The sequence below is a fragment of the Neomonachus schauinslandi genome, chromosome 3, assembly GCF_002201575.2.
Source record: "Neomonachus schauinslandi chromosome 3, ASM220157v2, whole genome shotgun sequence".
Taxonomy (NCBI): domain Eukaryota; kingdom Metazoa; phylum Chordata; class Mammalia; order Carnivora; family Phocidae; genus Neomonachus; species Neomonachus schauinslandi.
The window spans coordinates 66,854,469-66,876,073 of NC_058405.1; the positions used below are offsets into that span (position 1 = coordinate 66,854,469).

The 21,605-nt window shown below is 35.3% G+C and overlaps 1 protein-coding gene across 1 annotated transcript in view; it reads right to left on the reverse strand.

Annotated features, from left to right (window-relative positions):
* The window catches only part of NBEA (neurobeachin), a 748,838-nt gene that overhangs the window by 637,854 nt on the left and 89,379 nt on the right, over positions 1-21,605 (reverse strand). The window contains 2 exon segments of the mRNA XM_044913201.1: positions 14,239-14,365; positions 15,949-16,070. Of these exon segments, the coding sequence (XP_044769136.1) occupies positions 14,239-14,365; positions 15,949-16,070 (249 nt within the window).

The window sequence follows — 21,605 nt, forward strand, 5'->3', positions numbered from 1 at the left end:
CCCTTACTCTTTTGAAAGTTAATAACCTAAGGCTGAGAATACAGAAATATTTTTCTAAAATATGAAAAAATTCAAAAAATTTACAGATACTTGAACAAGTATGCCTTCAGTGGTTAAGGAGGGAAAATAAGATGTAGTTTCCCCCCCAAAAAATAAAAATATATAATACAAACTTTGTTTCCCAAATTACTTAAAAGCAGTATTCATTTATTTCATATAGTATATTTTAAAAAACATAAATCTATAGTAGTAATTCTCAACCACTAAAATACTAGTTATTTCAAGGTGTCTGAAAAACTTTGAACAAAATTCAATTTAATTCATTTCGATTCAGAAAATAAAAATAGTGCACTCAACAACTCATGGAAGGCAATAACACAAACAACATTGTTCCTCAATTATAAAAATAAAATGTCAGGTCAAACTATTTAATCCCTAAAACACAGGTCTTTTTTAAAGTTGTTTCATTTTAGGTAATCTTTAACTCTAATCATTGCAAACTGAATCTTTCACTTGATCAGAAAGCAATATATATGTTTTTCCTGATTAAAAGCAGGAAAAAAAAAAAACATTAGAGTCAGTCATTTAACAACTCGTATTTCTAAATACTACAAAATTATCAAGAAGAAGCCATAAAAATGGGAGCTTCAAATAAATTTAAGAAAAATCTTATAGTTTACATGCATAAGAATTCAAATTTACCTATACTACCTTCACTGAGTTTAAAAATTTTCCACCAGAATGCCATCTAGGTAACACAGGAAATACAGTCTTTATATTTTGGAGTAAGATTTTTAGAAATTTCAAATTTCTAAACAGAATACATGTAAATAAATGTCTATAAACAGAGGAGGATTTCCAGCTATCCAAAGACAAGTTTAAGATAAATAATATTAGATGTATTATTATAGTTACTACCATACCTAATATAGAAAAAAGCACTTATTTAACAAATATTTATTGAGTTCTTTCTCCTGTGTATGAGATAATTCAGTGTGCTGGGCTGGAAAGTACAAACTTCAAATTCATACAGATATAAACGGGAGTTCCCAGGTAACTAGCTCTATGGCTTCTGGCAAATTATTTAGTCTCTCTGGACCTACTTCCATGTCTAAAAAAGGAGGAATAATAATGCCTACTTTGTGGAGTGACTATGAATATTACAGATAATTGACAATGTATGAAAACTATAAAGAATAGTTCCTAATACATATTTGGCACCCATAAATAAGATAGCATTAACTAAATATCTATTTATTTTTTTATCCACTATTTCCCCAATGAGATTTTTTTCTGCTAGAATTGACATTATTTATTCCTCAGAGTCATTCATTCATTCAAAAATTTTACTGAGCGTCTATTTCATGCCGGGTATCCCCCAGACTGTGGGCATACAAAGATAACATACACCCCTTAAGGAGGTTTCACCAGAAAAACAAACATGAAAACAATTATAAAACCATGACAGATATCTAAAACACAGATACAGGAGCAAAAGAAGAAACAACTTAGGGCAGAGGGAAAAGACAAGACAAATGGAGAAGGAAGGCTAACAGAGAAGTCACTAAAAGAGTAAAATGAAACTTAAGATTTAGCTTGAAGGTATGAATACAAACTGTTACGTAAACAGGAGGAAAAGAAACATTCCAGGCAGAAGAATCCTAAAACTTCACATAACAGCACAGAGGCCTGACAAAACTTTTCTCCGTGTTTAGATTTAGCTGCAATAACAAAGACCAGCTTGTAAAGATAAGTGTAGGACACCTTTAGTAATTGACCTTTGTTTTTGCATAATATGGGTTATCACCAGGAATTTTGAGCAGGAAATTGAAATGATCATCTTCATAGTTTAGGAAAATAACTGGCAGTAGTGAGTAGGTGGGATAGTTAGGCAAATGTGGTTAAAAATAAAGCTAAAACTACTACAGAGGTTCAGGTAATATAAAAGCCTAAATTAAGACAAAGGCATTGGTAATTTAAAAGAAGGGGGATAGGGACTAATTAACAGAACTGGCTGGAAGTAATGATACAGAAAAGGGGAGTGTAAGATGGTTTCCAATTTTTCACTTAAATTGGTTGTGGTACCATTAATTAATACAGTTAGCCACTTAATTAGCCAGATAATAAGATGTGGAGTAACAATGGGAGTTTGCTTTTGGTCATAACATTGATATTTGATAAAACTGATGAATGAAAAAATGAATGCATAGTTGAATGAACGAACTGATCTCAGTGAAGGTCATAATAGTTACAGGAAAATTAACTTTTCTGTTCTCTATCCTTGGTACCTCAATATATCCTTTATATATGATAAGCAAGTGCCTTTTAATACCAAAGAGCCCAAACGTTGCTTGATATCTTTGACATATTTTAAAAGAAATGGGAGGAAAGTGGAAACTGTGTACACTTATGATAGTGTGTACTTCTGAGGTCTGCATTTAATGAAGACTCGAAAATAGATCTATAAAAGAAGGAAGAAAAAAAAAAAACCTGTAGTAAGAATTCATAGGAGGGGCGCCTGGGTGGCTCAGTCGTTAAGCATCTGCCTTCGGCTCAGGTCATGATCCCAGGGGTCCTGGGATCGAGCCCTGCATTGGGCTCCCTCTCGGCCGGAAGCCTGCTTCTCCCTCTCCCACTCCCCCTGCTTGTTTCCTCTCTCGCTGTGTCTCTCTCTCTGTCAAGTAAATAAATAAAATCTTTTAAAAAAAATAAGAATTCATAGGAAAGGGGGAGGAGCAAGATGGCAGAGGAGTAGGAGACCTAAATTTCATCTGGTCCCAGGAAACCAGCTAGACAGGTATCAAACCATTCTGAACACCTACAAACTCAACAGGAGATTGAGAAAAGAACAGCAGCAACTCTCTGAACAGAAAGGCGACCACTTTCTGGAAGGCAGGACATGGGGAGAAGTGAATCCGAGGAGATATTTGGGAAGATAGATGGCGGGGGGAGGGAGCCTCCGTCAGCCACTACCAGCAAGTGATAGGGCAGCAGAGCACAAAATCGGAACTTTTAGAAGTGGGCTCTGCTGAGGGACAATGCTCCAGTGGCTAAACAGGGGGAGGGGGAGGACGCAGAACCCTCGCTGGGACAGTGTGGTCTCGGGACCCTCGGGATCACAGAAAGACCGGGGGTGCCTGAGTGTGGCAGAGCTCCCAGGTATCAGAGCAGGGAAGCCGGCTGCACCGATGGAAACGAGGAGTGGGCTCTCAGCTCGGGGTTGCCATAAACCGTGATCTGCGGCACAGTTGGGCCACTGCTCCTCCAGCAGGGACCCAACAAGTGGCAGATCCGAGGAGACTCCCCTTCCTCCCTCGGGAGGAGCAGCACGTGAGCCCACGGCAGGATTCTACAGGGTTTGGAGACTCCACACAGGGTCATGTGCCAGAGTTAAAAATGCTCAGTCACAGGCCCGGTGAGCATGAGTGCAGAGAGACGAGCGAGACCGGAGTGATTGACTGCTTTTCTCTGGGGGTGCACTGAGGATTGGGGCCCCAAGTTCTCGTCTCCTCCGGGGCGGAGACTGGGAGGCCGCCATTTTCACTATGGTCCCCCAAAGCTGTATGGGAACAAAAGCTCCCAAGAGCAAACACGAGCAGATTACTTAGCCCGACTGGGCAAGGGCGGGGCAATTCCGGCTCCTGCAAAGACATTTGGGGACCAGGGCAACAGGCCCCTCCCCCAGAAGATCAGCAAGAACAGTCAGCCAAGACGCAAGTTTACTGATCAATGAGAATGGCAGAACTCCAGCGCTAGGGGAATACTGCACATAGAACTCATGGTTTTTTTCCTCCTGATTCTTTAGTAGTTCAAAGTTAATTTTTTTAAATTTAATTTTGTTTCTTTTTCTTTTTCTTTTTTTTAATTTTTCTATTTCCCTTTTTCAACCAATATCTTAATCTCTTTTATAAAAATGTTTTTTATTTTTCATTTTTAGAGTCATATTCTATCCCTTCAGAGTAGTTAACCTTATTTTTGGTATATATATATATATAAGTTGTTCTCTCTTTAAAATTTGGGGATACAGTTTGTTCTAACAGAGCAAAATTACCCTAAATCTCTAGTGAATGGCTTTGTTCTACTCTACTGCCTAATCACATTCTCACCCTTTATTTTTTTTCAATTTCTCTTCTTTCTTTTTTCAACCAACTTCTTATCAATTCCGTTTATAAACTCTTTTATACTTTTCATCTTTACAGTCACATTCCATAACTTCATCATATCAACCCTTATTTTTGTACATATATAAGCTTTTCTTTCTTTAAAATTTTGGGAGGCAGTTTCTTCTAACAGACCAAAATAACCCAAAATCTAGTCTGTGGCACTGATCTATTCACCAGCCTGATCATATTTGATCATATTCTATTTTCTTTTTTATCTTTTTCTTTTTCTTTTCTTTTTCTTTTTTATTTCCCTTTCTTTTCCCCCGGTTCCAAGTCTCTTCTGATTTGTTTAGCGTATATTTTCCTGGGGTTGTTGTTACCCTGTTAGCATTTTGTTCTCTCATTCATCTATTCTCCTCTGGACAAAATGACAAGATGGAAAACATCACCTCAAAAAAAAGAACAACAGGCAGTACCGACTGCCAGGGACATATTCAATACAGACATTAGTAAGATATCAGAAGTAGAGTTCAGAATGACGATTATAAAGATACTAGCTGGGCTTAAAAATAGCATAGAAGATAGTAGAGAAACCCTTTCTGGAGAAATAAAAACTAAAATCTAACCAAGTCAAAATCAAAAAGACTATTAATGAGGTACAATCAAAAATAGGGGCGCTAACTGCTAGGATAAATGAGGCAGAAGAGTGAATCAGTGATATAGAAGACCAAATGATGGAAAATAAAGAAGCTGAGAAAAAGAGAGATAAACAACTATTGGATCACGAGGGCAGAATTCTAGAGAAAAGTGATACCATAAGAGGAAACAATATTAGAATAATTGGGATCCCAGAAGAAGAAGAAAGAGAGAGGGGGCAGAAGGTATATTGGAGAAATTATAGTGGAGAACTTCCCAAATTTGGGGAAGGAAACAGGCATCAAAATCCAGGAGGCACAGTGAACCCCCCTCAAAATCAATAAAAATAAGTCAACACCCCAACATCTAATAGTAAAACTTATGAGTCTCAGACACAGAGAGAAAATCCTGAGAGCAGCTTGGGAGAAGAAATCTGTAAACTACAATGGTAGAAACATTACATTGGCAACAGACCTATCCACAGAGACCTGGCAGGCCAGAAAGGACTGGCAGGATATATTCAGAGCACTAAATGAGAAAAATATGCAGCCAAGAATACTATATCCAGCTAGGCTGTCACTGAAAATAGAAGGAGAGATAAAAAGCTTCCAGGACAAACAAAAACTAAAGGAATCTGCAAACACGAAACCAGCCCCACAAGAAATATTGAAAGGGGTCCTCTAAGCAAAGAGAGAGCCTAAAAGTAACATAGACCACAAAGGAACACAGACAATATACAGTAACAGTCACCTTACAGGCAATACAATGGCACTAAATTCCTATGTTTCAATAGTTACCCTGAATGTGAATGGGCTAAATGCCCTAAATCAAAAGACACAAGCTATCACAATGGATATAAAAACAAGACCCATCAATATGCTGTCAGCAAGAGACTCATTTTAGACCCAAAGACACCCCCAGATTGAAAGTGAGGGGGTGGAAAACCATTTACCATGCTAATGGACACCAAAAGACAGCTGGAGTGGCAATCCTTATATCAGACAAATTAGATTTTAAATCAAAGACTAGTAAGAGATGAAGAAGGACACTATATCCTACTTAAAGGGTCTATCCAACAAGAAGATCTAACAATTGTAAATATCTATGCCCCTAACATGGGAGCAGCCAATTATATAAGCCAATTAATAACAAAAGCAAAGAAACACATCGACAACAATACAATAATAGTGGGGGACTTCAACACCCCCCTCACTGAAATGGACGGATCGTCTAAGCAAAAGATCAACAAGGAAATAAAGACTTTCAATGACACACTGGACCAAATGGACTTCACAGATACATTCAGAACATTCCATCCCAAAACAACAGAATACACATTCTTCTCTAGTGCCCATGGGACATTCTCCAGAACAGATCACATCCTAGGTCACAAATCAGGTCTCACCAGTACCAAAAGATTGGGATCATTCCCTGCATATTTTCAGGCCACAGTGCTTTGATAGTAGAACTCAATCACAAGAGGAAAGTCTAAAAGAACTCAAATACAGGGAGGCTAAAGAGCCACCTACTAAAGAATGAATGGGTCAACCAGGAAATTAAAGAAGAATTTAAAAAATTCATGGAAACCAATGAAAATGAAAACACAACTATTAAAAATCTTTGGGATGCACCAAAGGAGTCATAAGAGGAAAGTATATAGCAGTACAAGCATTTCCCAAGAAACAAGAAAGGTCTCAAATACACGACTTAACCCTACATCTAAAGGAGCTGGAGAAAAAACAGCAAATAAAGTCTAAACCCAGCAGGAGAAGAAAAATAATAAAGATCAGAGCAGAAATCAATGAAATGTAGAAACCAAAAGAACAGTAGAACAGATCAACAAAACTAGGAGCTGGTTCTCTGAGAGAATTAAGATTGATAAACCCCTGGCCAGACTTACCAAAAAGAAAAGAGAAATGACCCAAATCAACAAAATCATGAATAAAAGAGGAGAGATCACAACCAACACCAAAGAAATACAAACAATTATAAGAACATATTATGAGCAACTCTACGCCAGCAAATTAGATAATCTGGAAGAAATGGATGCATACTAGAGATGTACCAACTACCAAAACTGAACCAGGAAGAAACAGAATACCTGAACAGACCTATAACCACTAAGGAAACTGAAGCAGTATATAAAAATCTCCCAACAAACAAAAGCCCAGGCCAGATGGCTTCCCAGGGGAATTCTACCAAATATTTCAAGAAGAATTAATACCTATTCTTCTGAAACTGTTCCAAAAAATAGAAAGGGAAGGAAAACTTCCAAACTCGTTTTATGAGGCCACCCTTACCTTGATCCAAAAACCACACAAGACCCCATCAAAAAGGAGAATTACAGACCAATATCCTTGGTGAACATGGATGCAAAAATTCTCACCAAAATACTAACCAATAGGATCCAACAGTACTTTAAAAGGATCATTCACCACGACCAAGTGGGATTTATCTCTGGGCTGCAAGGTTGGTTCAACATCCGCAAATCAATCAATGTGATACAATGCAATAATAAAAGAAGAACAACAACCATATGATCCTCTCAATAGATGCAGAAAAAGCATTTGACAAAGTACAGCATCCTTTCTTGATCAAGGAATCAAGTATAGGGATAGAGGGTACATATCTCAATATCATAAAAGCCATCTACGAAAAACCCACAGCAAATATCATTCTCAGTGGGGAAAAACTGAGAGCTTTCCCCCTAAGGTCAGGAACACGGCAGGGATGTCCACTATCACCACTGCTATTCAACATAGTATTAGAAGTCCTAGCCACAGCAAGCAGACTACAAAAATAAATAAAAGGCATCCAAATGGGCAAAGAAGAAATCAAACTCTCACTCTTTGCAGATGCTATGATACTTTATGTGGAATACCCAAAAGACTCCACCCCCAAACTGCTAGAACTCACAAAGGAATTCAGTAAAGTGGCAGGATATAAAATAATAAATATCAGAGCAGAAATCAATGAAATAGAAACTGAATGAACAGTAGAACAGATCAACGAAACTAGGAGCTGAAATCAGAAATCAGTGGCATTCCTATACACCACCACCAAGACAGAAGAAAGAGAAATTAAGGAGTCAATCCCTTTTACAATTGCACCCAAAACCATAAGATACCTAGGAATAAATCTAACCAACGAGGCAAAGGATCTGTACTCAGAAAACTATAAAATACTCAAGAAAGAAATTGAGGAAGACACAAAGAAATGGAAAAACGTTCCATACTCATGGATTGGAAGAACAAATATTGTGAAGATGTCAATGTTACCTAGAGCAATCTACACATTCAATGCAATCCCTATCAAAATACCATCCACTTTTTTCAAAGAAATGGAACAAATCATCCTAAAATTTGTATGGAACCAGAAAAGACCCCGAATAGCCAGAGGAAAGTTGAAAAATAAAAGCAAAACTGGTGGCATCACAATACCGGCATCAAGCTCTATTACAAAGTTGTTATCATCAAGACAGTATGGTACTGGCATAAAAACGGACACATAGATCAGTGGAACAGAATAGAGAGCCCAGAAATGGACCCTCAACTCTATGGTCAACTAATATTCAACAGAGCAGGAAAGAATGTCCAATGGAGAAAGACAGTCTCTTCAACAAATGGTGTTGGGAAAACTGGATAGCCACATGCAGAAGAATGAAACTGGACCATTTCCTTACACCACACACAAAAATAGACTCCAAATGGTTGAAAGACCTCAATGTGAGACAGGAGTCCGTCAAAGTCCTAAAGGAGAACACAGGCAGCAACCTCTTCGACCTCAGCCACAGCAACTTCCTCCTAGAAACATCACCAAAGGCAAGAGAAGCAAGGGCAAAAATGAACTATTGGGACTTCATCAAGATAAAAAGCTTTTGCACAGCAAAAGAAACAGTCAACAAAACCAAAAGACAACCCACAGAATGGGAGAAGATATTTGCAAATTATGTATCAGATAAAGGGCTAGTATCCAAAATCTATAAAGAATTTATCAAACTCAACACCCAAAGAACAAATGATCCAATCAAAAATGGGCAGAACACATGAACAGACATTTTTCCAAAGAAGACATCCAAATGGCCAACAGACACACGAAAAAGTGCTCAACATCGCTCAGCATCAGGGAAATCCAAATCAAAACCTCAATGAGATACCACCTCATGCCAGTCAGAATGGCTAAAATTAACAAGTCAGGAAACGACAGATGTTGGCGGGGATGCAGAGAAAGGGGAACCCTCCTACACTGTTGGTGGGAATGCAAGCTGGTGCAGCCACTCTGGAAAACAGTATGGAGGTTCCTCAAAACGTTGAAAATAGAGCTACCATATGACCCAGCAATTGCACTACTGGGTATTTACCCCAAAGATACAAATGCAGGGATCCGACGGGTACGTGCACCCCGATGTTTATAGCAGCAATGTCCACAATAGCCAAACTACGGAAAGAGCCAAGATATCCATCAACAGATGTATGGATAAAGATGTGGTAGATATATACAATGGAATATTATGCAGCCATCAAAAGGAATGAAATCTTGCCATTTGCAACGACGTGGATCAACGACGTGGGTGGAACTGGAGGGTATTATGCTGAGCGAAACAAGTCAATCAGAGAAAGACATGTATCATATGATCTCACTGATATGAGAAATTCTTAATCTCAGGAAACAAATTGAGGGTTGCTGCAGTGGTGGGGGGTGGGAGGCATGGGGTGGCTGGGTGATAGATATTGAGGATGATATATGCTATGGTGAGCGCTGTGAATTGTGCAAGACTGTTGAATCACAGATCTGTACCTCTGAAACAAATAATGCAATAGATGTTAAGAAAAAAAAAAAAAGAAGATAGCAGGAAGGGAAAAATGAAGGGGGGGGGAAATTGGAGGGGAAGATGAACCATGAGAGACTATGGACTCTGAGAAACAAACTGAAGGTTCTAGAGGGGAGGGGGTTTGGGGGATCGGTTAGCCTGGTGACAGGTATTAAAGAGGGCACATATTGAATGGAGCACTGGGTGTTATACGCAAACAATGAATCATGGAACACTACATCAAAAGTAATGATGTAATATATGGTGATTAACAGAACATAAAACAAAACTAATGATGTAATGTATGGTGATTAACATAATAAAATAAAAAAAGAATTCATAGGAAAATATAACATGATATTTATACAAATATCAACAGTAGCTAACACATTTCGAGCCCTTACTACATATTAGGTAATATGCTCACAGATTACATACATTATGACAAGGTCAAACATCTGGTAAGTGATATAGGTAAGAAAGCTAAGTTTTAATATAAACATTTCTTTTTGAAACACCAGTTAAATACCTTATTAAAGGATAACAATTGAGCTAGGGCATCTTCTGGAAAAATATGAAAGAAAAAAAGAATGTATTTATCTTGAATAATGAAACTGTAAAATAAAATACTTATGGTTTTCAAAGTTTATGAGAATCTTTACAGGTTTTTCAAAACCTCTATCACTCTATGACCCTGCTCCTACCAAGACTCCTTAGGATCAATGTATAAAGAACTGTTATAAATGGGAATGTATGTCTCATAAGGAAATAGCATAAAGACAAAGAGAGAGAGAGAACAAATGGATTAAATTGCTTTTTATTGGTTAATGACAATTTTATTTGGTACTTAACTTCACCCGAACTTCCCTTCCTTATACTCTTCAAACCACTGTTATCTAAACTTGTCTGATGAAAAAAAATCACCTGGAGCATTTGTTAAAAACCTACTCCTTACATGAAAACTATAATTCTAAGAATCTGTATTTATAACAAGTTCTCTCTGAAAGTCAAAATAATTTGGCACATTTGTCAGATTTTCCTGGGTGTCATCTCAAATCCAATAAATCAGAATTTCTGGAGGAAAGACAACTGAAGTTGTATGAACATAACTGGGATTTGCATCAAAGAAAAAAGAACCTCCAATCTAATGTATAAATTTATTTAGAATCATTGCTTTTTAAGCTATTTTCCAAGTATATATTAATGAATGATTGTTACACTGATATTCTTTAATAAAAATAGTTATTACTATATTGCTTAAACATAAAGCAAACATTTTTATTAGACTCAGGTAAAATTTTTGAATGTATATTTGAAAACCCCATCCTAACTCATATTTTCTTCAATATGTGGCAAAACATACATGGAATCACAAGCAAACAAGAAAACAAACAAAAAGGAAAGAAAAAGAAATGACATTCCCTCTGCTATATGTGGGTGCATCATCTCTATTATGGTTGTTCCTGTGTATAAATATTTCTGTGAATAAAAGGCAGAGTGTGCCCTAAAGAAGGTGGACAATCTCACAGTCATATATCCAAAAAAGACCCTTGAACCTGGAAGGGATAACTGGCCTTAAACATGTGGAAATATGAACTCTTATATTTCTGTCCTTTGTTTTTTTCAATTCTGGACGTTCAAATGGTTAGTTACTCTAACACAAAGATGGAGTCCAATATTATATATATATATGTGTGTGTGTGTGTGTATATATACCTATAATATATATATACATAATATATATATATAATATAATATATAATATATATATTATAATATATATAATGGAATATTTCTCTAGAAAACCCCAGGTGATAGTGAGTAAATTATAAATCTAATTATATAGTTGCACATTTCTCTGCATTTTCTCTTGTTATTTTTTATGTTTAGAGCAGACTTTTAAAAACACATTTCAACCTGGTCTCTGAATATCTATATTCTACTGGATATTAAGCAAAGGTATATTTAATGGGCCAAAACATTAACTGTAGAGCAACATCCCCTCCTTGAAGCCAGCATTATTGAAGAAGCAGATACCAGTGTAACCTCCAATCTCAGGAAACAAGATTCAGGACTACTAGGATTAGCTAAAACTCCCTCAAGAAAAGTCTCTGTGTATTACCAAATCTGGAGGTTTAACACTTAACCTTCTGAAAGAGCTAATTATCTATAAATCCATAGTGCATGATACGTACACTATACAAACCACTGTGAACTCTGAATCTCCAAGTCTAAAAAACTGGTTCTATTATCTAAACCAAATGAGGTTAAAGGAAGAAGCGGGAAGGAGAACAAGGAAAGGAGGAGGAGGGAAAAGGGAAGAAGGGGAAAATTAGAGGAAGATAAAAAGGATGAACAAAAGAGGAGTTAGAGGTAAAGGAGAGACAAGAGAATATTGAGGAGGAGAAAAGGAAAGGAAGAGGAAGAACAAGATAGAACTGTAATTAAAGCAAAATTCCTGCAAATGTTCTTCAAACATAATTCCTCAGAACTATAATTAAAGTAACATAAAGTTCATATACAAGTTTGCCTTTGAAGAAACTCTGAATTATGTAATTGTTAAAATTCTTTAATATTGTTTTCATAAACATGCTGAAAATTGAAAAGACACTGCATTATTTCTATGTAACATATAGCAAATTTATATATTACATAAATTATTATATATAATGACATATCAATTATGTATCATATATACCAAAATTTTAGGATCAAAATAAAGATATAAGGATGTGTCAGTAGTTAGGATTCTAAGTAACTGTATTTTCCATCAAACCTGTGTAAAACACCTTCTCAATAAGCATAAAATCTCTCTTAATGCTCATGGATAATGCTCTAATTCTCTACAAATCCAAAAATTAACTTAGTTTTGCAGTGTACATTACCATGCTACAACAACAAGGCTGGTAAGCTTTTAATTTTAAAAGCATATCACATAGTAACAACCTACATTACTTGGTCTTTATTGTCCTGACTACCTTTCTTCCTCTTGCCCCATGGTAAAGGTACTTGGCTTACTGCCCTACAAGGAACACTGACCACAACAAGGCCCAGGCCTTCTTTTTCACTTTATCAACAGTAACACCTCATTTATTTTACACCACTAGAAAATAAATTGCTCAATAAAAATTAGCTGTCCAGATAAATACAACCTACTCCTTAAGGAAACAAAAGGGTTCTTTTTGGTTGTTAAAGCATATTTTATTCATTTATCCAACGTATACTAATCAGCAGTCCACCAAGTTCAAAACTCTGTGGCAGGTTTATGAGGGAATACAAAAATGAATCCAACACATAGCTTAGTTTCAATAGTTACTAAATAATGCACATATAAATGAGTAATAAAGATTTAAAAGAAATAACTGCTATAAGAAATACTGAAATAATATGCTATGAGAGAGATTATATCAGAGAGCAAGGAAAATCAAGGAAAGATTCCATGGAAATGGCGTTATATGGAATGGAAGCTAACAATTAGGTGGGATTTGAAGACCTACAGCCATAAGTGAGGAGACATGTAAATGTTTTCACACCAGAGACTGAACATTTGAAAAGGAAAAGATAAAAAGTGAAACATGTACAGTAGTTCAGTTTTGACAGAATAAAGGGTATAAGCAAGAAGCTGAAAATGAAATCCAAATCATGAAGGACCAGGCTAAAAATGTTAATTTATTCTTAGTTAGTGAGAAGCCAATGACTGGTTTGAGCAGTGGAATAATATGATCAAGTATATAAATCAGGTATTAGTATATAACATAGTTTGGGGAGGAAAAGACAAAGGATCCAAGATAAAGAGAGAACAATATGAAAAATTTAAGCAGCAATTAAGGAATTTTTTTTTTTTAAAGATTTTATTTATTTATTTGACAGAGAGAGAGATAGCAAGAGCAGGAACACAAGCAGGGGGAGTGGGAGAGCGAGAAGCAGGCTTCCTGCGGAGCAGGGAGCCCGATGTGGGACTCGATCCCAGGACCCTGGGATCATGACCTGAGCTGAAGGCAGACGCTTAACGACTGAGCCACCCAGGCGCCCAAGGAATTTTTTTTAAAGAGACATATTACAGAGATACAAAGTACCGGAGTGGAAAATTGCACTGATAACATAATCAAAAAGAGGATGAAGAACAAAGCTGACTCAAGTCCCCACTATCATGAAGATGGTAGGCTGCTTAATCAAAACAGGGGACTTAAGAACATACTGAATATGGGACTAGAGATGTAAATTCAGTGTTACATATTCTGTAAAGATGAGGGGCCAGAAAGATATTTACATGGCAGTGTCTTTGGGAGATGAGGATGTAAGAATAGAACTTGGAGATAAGAATAAGAGTGGAAAGCTATCATGAAACTGAATAAAAATTCCCCAAAAAATAAGCTCCACAAAAGCAGGAATGTTATCTGTTTTGTTCACTGTCTTATTTCTAGTGCCTACAACAGTGTCTGGAACTAAGAATGCCATAGAATAGATCCCAGTGAGTGAGCAAGCAAGTCAGACAGACACGCAAGAGGTCAAGAGCCTGATCTTTTTATGTGAATAATCAGACATAAAAATAAAAAGGAGAAGAGAAAAGCATTATGAGTCATAAGAAAAATCAATAAAAGAATATTATAGAAGTCATGATAGGTGAATTTTAAGACGGGGGAATGGTGAATTGTGTCATTCTCAATAGAAATATTTACTTATACCTACCTTACGGGGTTGAAAATCATATTTCACACAGTGCTGAAAACCTTTTCCTTTAGACTTCAGTGATGTGACTATTAGACAATTGCCAACGAAGTGAGCAGAATAACCAACTCCTTTGCTAGTACGAAAACTGTAAAGAAAACTGAGAATAGTATAATATCCTCTGATACAAAGAACTATATATCTAAAAATTATTAAATAAATAATATAAAACATTATTATGAAAATAAAACTCATTTCTCCATAGAGTAGAAGAGGTATTACATGTACCAAATAAAGACTAAACCATAAAAGGTTTAGAACAACTAAAAAAAGAACTTTAAATTGAGAAAACAGAAGACTACAGAACCTTCTGAAATTTCAATGTAAAATATCACAAATACATAAAAACAAATTAATGGCCAATGAAAGCCTAAGTAGATTTCATTTACCTTCAAGGACCCCTGAAAGTAGCAAATACAGAAACCATTTACACAGCCACTGTTTTCAAAAACAACTTACTCCCAATTCTATTTATATCTTTAAAAATAGCTTACAAATTACAAAAAAAAATAAGAGCCAAGTTCGATAAATGATGTATGTAATCAAACGGAGTACATTTTTAGTCAAAAGAAGAAAAAAGATGTGTCTCCGAAATAGTTATTTTCTTTGAAGGGAGCACTCCTCCTAGTTGTGAATTTAAGCACAGTATTGTAAAAACTGTAAATGCTCCACAAAATAATGGTATTATTAAAATAAATGTATGATCTGCCAAAATGACCATTCTGAAATTCAACCCATTTATGTTTGGAAGTTCAGATGTTTGTTTAGAACTCCCTCTCATTACTCTCCTTACATAATCTTTTCTAATAGAGCTTACAAGCTATTAATAGCTCACATTTTTCTGCACTCATATTTCTGAGCCAATGTACAAAAGCACTTAGTTATTCTCTTATTAAATGTGATGTGATAGGTACTACTGTTATCTTCACTTTACAGCTGAAGACACTAAAACACAGGATCAATAAGTAGTGAAGATAAGACTTCACTTCTTCACTGCCTGGGGTCTTATTTCAAAGCATCGCAAGTATTAAATGAGGTAATACATGTAAACACTTACAATGCCTAGTGTATAGTAAGGCAATCAATGCAAGTTTGATGTTCTCATTACTGTGCATTATTGGTAAACTAAAACTACCAAGCTCTCGGTCCTTACAGGTCAACCTATCTGGGATTATCAACCCATTCTGTTAGTTATCTATGAAATAATTACTTTTATTATTTCATTGCATTTTCTTACATAGTAGTTATCACTAATATTTTTAAAGCATATCTTAATTATGCTCATAGAACAAAGGAAGTAAAAATGCAAAGTGATGAAATCTGGAAGGAATTTTTTTTTTTCTCCCCTGAACTGGGGACTTGCATGTCCACTAACAATCCCCTAACTAGTCTATATTGATGTGGACTGGACAGAGAAGGTTTGCAAATCTTGACTTTCAAACTGTAATTGGAAAAAAATATACTGAGGCTGGTTGCCTAAAACCAATAGCAAAAAATGAATAAATAAAATAAACGACATGCGTCTTTATAGTTTTAATGTATATAAATATAAATATATATATACACAAACACATACACATTCTATTTAATATGTTGCCTTGACACTCTGTTACATATTTATAAAACTGAAATACTTAAGACAAAAGTACTAAAATTAAATATATTACTTACCAATAAAGATAAGGTTTATCCTTATCCACATTAATGTTATTTAATGGATCCATACGAAACCAAGTATTTAGAGTAAAGCCATTCTGATAAGGCCACTTTGCAATAGGAGGCAATGCAATTGCCTACAAGGCAATGAAAAAAGAAAAGTATCAGCTAAAGAAAATGTGATAGTAACCAAGGTCAAATATAGCCTTACAGATCAAAAAACAATGAAGATATAAATATCAGAAAATCATAGACTTATCCCCAGCCAATGGCCTTAGCACTTTCTGTATCACCAGTTTCAACATCCAGTCCACTAGACCCTAAATTAGAACTTAAAGATTGCATTAAACTAACAGAGGAAAGAATTTGAGCCAAGCTGCCCTTCAAGTTTTCTAGACCTACTCTTCCACCAAGAAAAAGACAGGTAGTCCAAGAGATCATTTGTTATCTCCACAGTAGGACTGAAAGAGCCCTAAATCACATACAGTTGCAAACACTAGTGAACAAAATTACAATGGAAAAAAAGTCTTACAAAAGAAAAATCTAACCTTGAGTGATAATGAAATAATACTAGTCTTTGGTCTTGCTACAACTGGTACCAAATACGAACCTGAGAGGCTCTAGAATAGCCTTTTCCTTGGTTTCATTGTGGACTTCCAATAACTCCATGGATAAATAAGGATCTTTATATTATGGCCAATCTCTTCAACAAGACAGTTACCTTTACTGAAAGATATTCTCTTAAATTTAGTATATAACAGCTAGACTAAATGTTTTAGGGACCTCAAATTGCCCATTTCTAGATGGTACTCCTCAATCTTTGGTTCCTACTTCTATACCAACCAAAGCCTTCTATACAGTATATACTGTATCTCCAGACTTTCCCTACTCTTTTTAGCTAATGCATACATCCTCCCTTAGTCAATGCACAAAAGCTAACTTTGTATAGTACTGCCATGTATGTGAAACCCAAGCACATTTACAGCCAAACCATTTGTGCCCTATCTCAACACTCATTTCCTAGATTCCTTACATATCCATCTGATCCCATGGTGTTAATGGCATAACCTTTGGGATACCTTTGTGATTTTGGATTTAAGCTGTTTTTACTCTTCTTCCGTATCTCCTTCTAAAATATTCTGGTACCCACACTGGATGTTCCTCACTGTGTCCAATGAGTCCATAGGACTCCAAAATCTATATCCTTCACTGTCCCCTAATCCAACGGACTCCAAAATGTATGCTCCTATTTAATGTGCAAAAGAAAAGAATTCCGATGTTTAGATGGAATGCTTTCAGTAAACTATTTCAGTGAATTAGAAGAATTCACTATTTCCTAAATTAAGCGGATTCATGAAACATACGACTATCATGAAAGGCAAATCTAAATGGTATATCCATAAAGGTCACAGATCACATAAAATGTCATACATTTGCCATTCACCTTTACATAAACCACTCTATAGAATTCTATTGCAAACTGCTCATATGAAGGCAGCATTGCTCATAGAAAGGCACCTCCACAGGATAAAATATAATTCAGAAGGCCTACTATATATGGTTATTTCAGAGGGAAAGTAAGCAGTGTCATAATTTTAGTGATCCAAAGGCACTGCTATCAACAGTGGTCCAGACAGTATGTACCCTCTTGTTACTATCATGCTCATCCAGAGATAAATTATCAAAAACACTGTAATGGAAAGGATTTTAAAATCAGCTCCTATATGAATTTTTCAGTAGTTCAATAGCAGAGATAACACACCTGGAAATAAGCCAATGTGTTACTAAAAAACAAAACAAAACAAAACACTGAACTTAAGGTCAGGCAAATTTTAGTTCAGGCTATGACTCTGCTTTATGACCCTGAACAATGTTACACTGTTGAGGCTCTTTCCACAACTAATTTAACAGCAACACTATCATTTATATTATATATAACTTCTATTACTCAAATGAAATAACAATTGTAAAAGTTCTAGTTCCTTCTTTGCTTCCTCTCCTATGTAGACTATATTGCTAATTAATACTACCCTTCATGAAAATGAGTGATAGGGGAAAACCAAGAAAGGAGGAGTAGATAGTGTAAGTCCATCAAAATCCCCTGAACGAAAACAATTCATACATACACCACTAACAACATGTAAGTAAAATTCTCTCTATGTGTGTGCATGCATGTGTGTGTAAAATGCATTATATATTGATAAAAAATATTCACAGATTTCTGGTAAATGGATCAAATGTCTAAAAACAAGATGACTTGCAACCCTACTGAGGCAATTCAAACCATTTATTAGAACAGTTTTAATACTCTGTTTTAGCTAATTTTGTTAATTCCACCAATAAGACAGTAACTTGTTCATATTTCTGCCAAAACACTTGGCTCTTCTTTCTCACCCTGTAAGTGATATCTACGAGATGTCAGATCAATAAAAGTTTTATAAAATATATTAAAATCTATGTATGTATGCAAAGAGAACTATTACATAAATCTGAGAAAACCAGTATCTTCTTAGGGACAGTAACAGTGTTTTCTCTGCTAAGTACCACCATGTGCATTTGATATGTGTTCCACCCTAATAATCTGATATGTAAAATTATTAACTTTCATCTGGAAAGAGATTTTTAACTTTCCTATTTTTGTTTCACAATTTTGTTACAATGGAAAATTATAACTTTAAAAAAAAAGGTTAGTAACAAAATATTAAGGGAAAAAATAAAATTAGGGGAATGGTTGATGAAATGAGAGACTACAGGGATGCTTATGCACTAATAATAACCAAAAAGCAAGAAATATTTACATGATGTTTTATAACTTATATAGTACTTAAATATTGAATAGTATATTATTTCATTATATATAGGCTCACAGTAACACTCTTCCATGAGAAAGTACTAATATTTTACATGAAAGTAAGCCAAGAAACATTAAGGGATTAGTCCTCCACAGTAATGAAGTAGAGGATTCAGAAATCAAAACCAGTTCTTCTAGTCAAAAGTTATACACTCTCTGCAATGGTACAATGTTAGATAAAAATAATGAAATCAAGCAGACTGAGAAAGTAAGTTCTTTGAAAAGAACAACAAAATGGATAAACTTCCAGCTAGATTAATCAGGAAAAAATCCAGTATCAAGAATGAAAGAGGAGGGGCGCCTGGGTGGCTCAGTCATTAAGCGTCTGCCTTCGGCTCAGGTCGTGATCCCAGGGTCCTGGGCTTGAGCCCCACATTGAGCCCCACATCGGGCTCCCTGCTCCGCGGGGAAGCCTGCTTCTCCCTCTCCTACTCCCCCTGCTTGTGTTCCCTCTCTCGCTATGTCTCTCTCTGTCAAATAAATAAATAAAATCTTAAAAAAAAAAAAATTAAAAAAAAAAGAATGAAAGAGGAGGCATCACTAAATATCCTACAGACATTAAAAGGATAAGAAGGGGTATGATGATAAACTTATACAAATATATTCAACAACTTAGATTAACTGGACAAATTACTTGGAAGACACAAACTACCAAAGCTCACTCAAAAGGAAATAGAAACCTCCCTATATCCATTCAAGAAATTAAGTTCATAGTTAAAACCTTCCCACAAAGAAAACTCCAGGCCCAAATAGCTACAATAGTGAATTCTAGCATACATTTAAGAATAAGTAATATCAATTCTACATAAACTCTTTAATAGAAAGAATTAAATAGTTCCAAACTCAGCGTATGAGGATTACCCTATCACCAAAACCAAAAAAGATATTATAGAAAAAGAAAACTACACCCCCAAATCATTCATAAAAATAACTGCAAAACTTCTTAGCATTACATTAGCAAATCAAATCCAGTGTTGGATGAAAAGGTTAAAACATAGCGACCAACTAGTTTTTACCCCAGGAACACAAAGGTTGGTTTAACACTGAAATATCAATCATTGTAATTTACTACATTAATAAAGATTAAGAAGAAAAACCATATTTTCACTTCAATAAAATCAGAAAAAGCATCAGACAGAATTCAACAGTAATATCAACATGTTGATGATTAAAAAACCTCCTAGAACATAGGAACAGAAACAAAAGATATTTAAGACTTTATGTTAAAAACTGCAAAACACTGAAAAATCATAGAAAACTAAATAAAGGAAGAGATATACTTCATTCATGAACTGGAAGACTCAATAATATTCTCTCCAAATTATTCTATATATTTAACACAATACAATCTAAATCACAGTAAGCATTTTACAAAATTTGACAAGTTTACTCACATGTATTGAAATGTTATCTAGAATAGCCAAAATTATTTTAAAATGAAGAACAAAGTTGGAGTACTTACACAATCTGAGTTCAAGAACTACTTACTATACAGCTACGAAAATAAAGACAATCTGACATTGGCATAAATATGAGCAGAAACAGAGGACAAAGGAACCAAACACAGAGATCAGAAACAAATCCACACAAACACAGCCACATAGTTTTCAAGAAAGGTGCCAAGATAATCCAAAATGTTAAAGGACTGTCTCTTTAACAAATGGTTATGAAACAATTCAATATTCATATGCAAAACAAACAAAACTTTAACCTCCAACCTTCCTTCATATCATATTTTAAAAATTCACACAAAGAGAATCATAGACCTAAATATAAGAGCTAAAACAAAAGAACTCGTAGTAGAAAGCATTAGAAAAAAATGTTGTGACCTTGGTTTATATTGATTTCTTAGATTACAACAGCATATGCCATAAAAAAAGTTTAACTGAACTTCATCAAAATTAAGATCTGTTTGCTTTAAGAAATACTGTTAAGAAAGTAAAAGCCAGATTGCGAAAAAATATTTGATAATTATCCATGTGACATTAAATTATACTCCAAATACATAATGAACTCTTAAGATAATAAAACTTTTTTTTTTAACTGAATAAAGATTTGAACACAAATATCACAAAAGATGTAAAAACAACCAATAAACACATGAAAAACCGCTCAATAGCATCAGTCATTAGGGCAATACAAAATTATAACTACAATGAGTACCATTATATAACCATTTAAATGCCTCAAATTAAAAAGATGGACATTGTCCAGAATGCAGATCAACTGGGATTCTCATACACTGTTAAGGAGAATGCAAAATTTTCCACTATGGAAAGTAATCTGCCTGTTTCTCATGAAATGAAGTACACACTTAGCATAAAATCCAGCAATTACACTCATGTTTTTACTTACGAGATGAGAAAACATGCCCACAGAAGATCTATGTTCAAATGATTACAACAGTTTTATTTACAATAGCCAAAACTGAAAACTCAAATAGTGAGTTGGATAAACTAGTAAATGAATAAACTGTGGCACTTCCATAAAATGTAACACAACTCAGAATAAAAAGGAACAGAATAAACTACTGGTAAGCTACAACACGGGCAACCTCAAAAGCATTACTGTAAACAAAACAAGATGAAACCAGAGAGGGAGACAAACCATAAGAGACTCAATCTCAGGAAACAAACTGAGGGTTGCTGGAGGGGATGGGGGTCAGAGGGATGGGGTGGCTGGGTGATGGACATTGGGGAGGGTATATGCTATAGTGAGTACTGTGAATTGTGTAAGACGGATGAATCACAGACCTGTACCCCTGAAACAAATAATACATTATATGTTAATAAAAAATAAAAAAAATAAATAAAAATCTGAA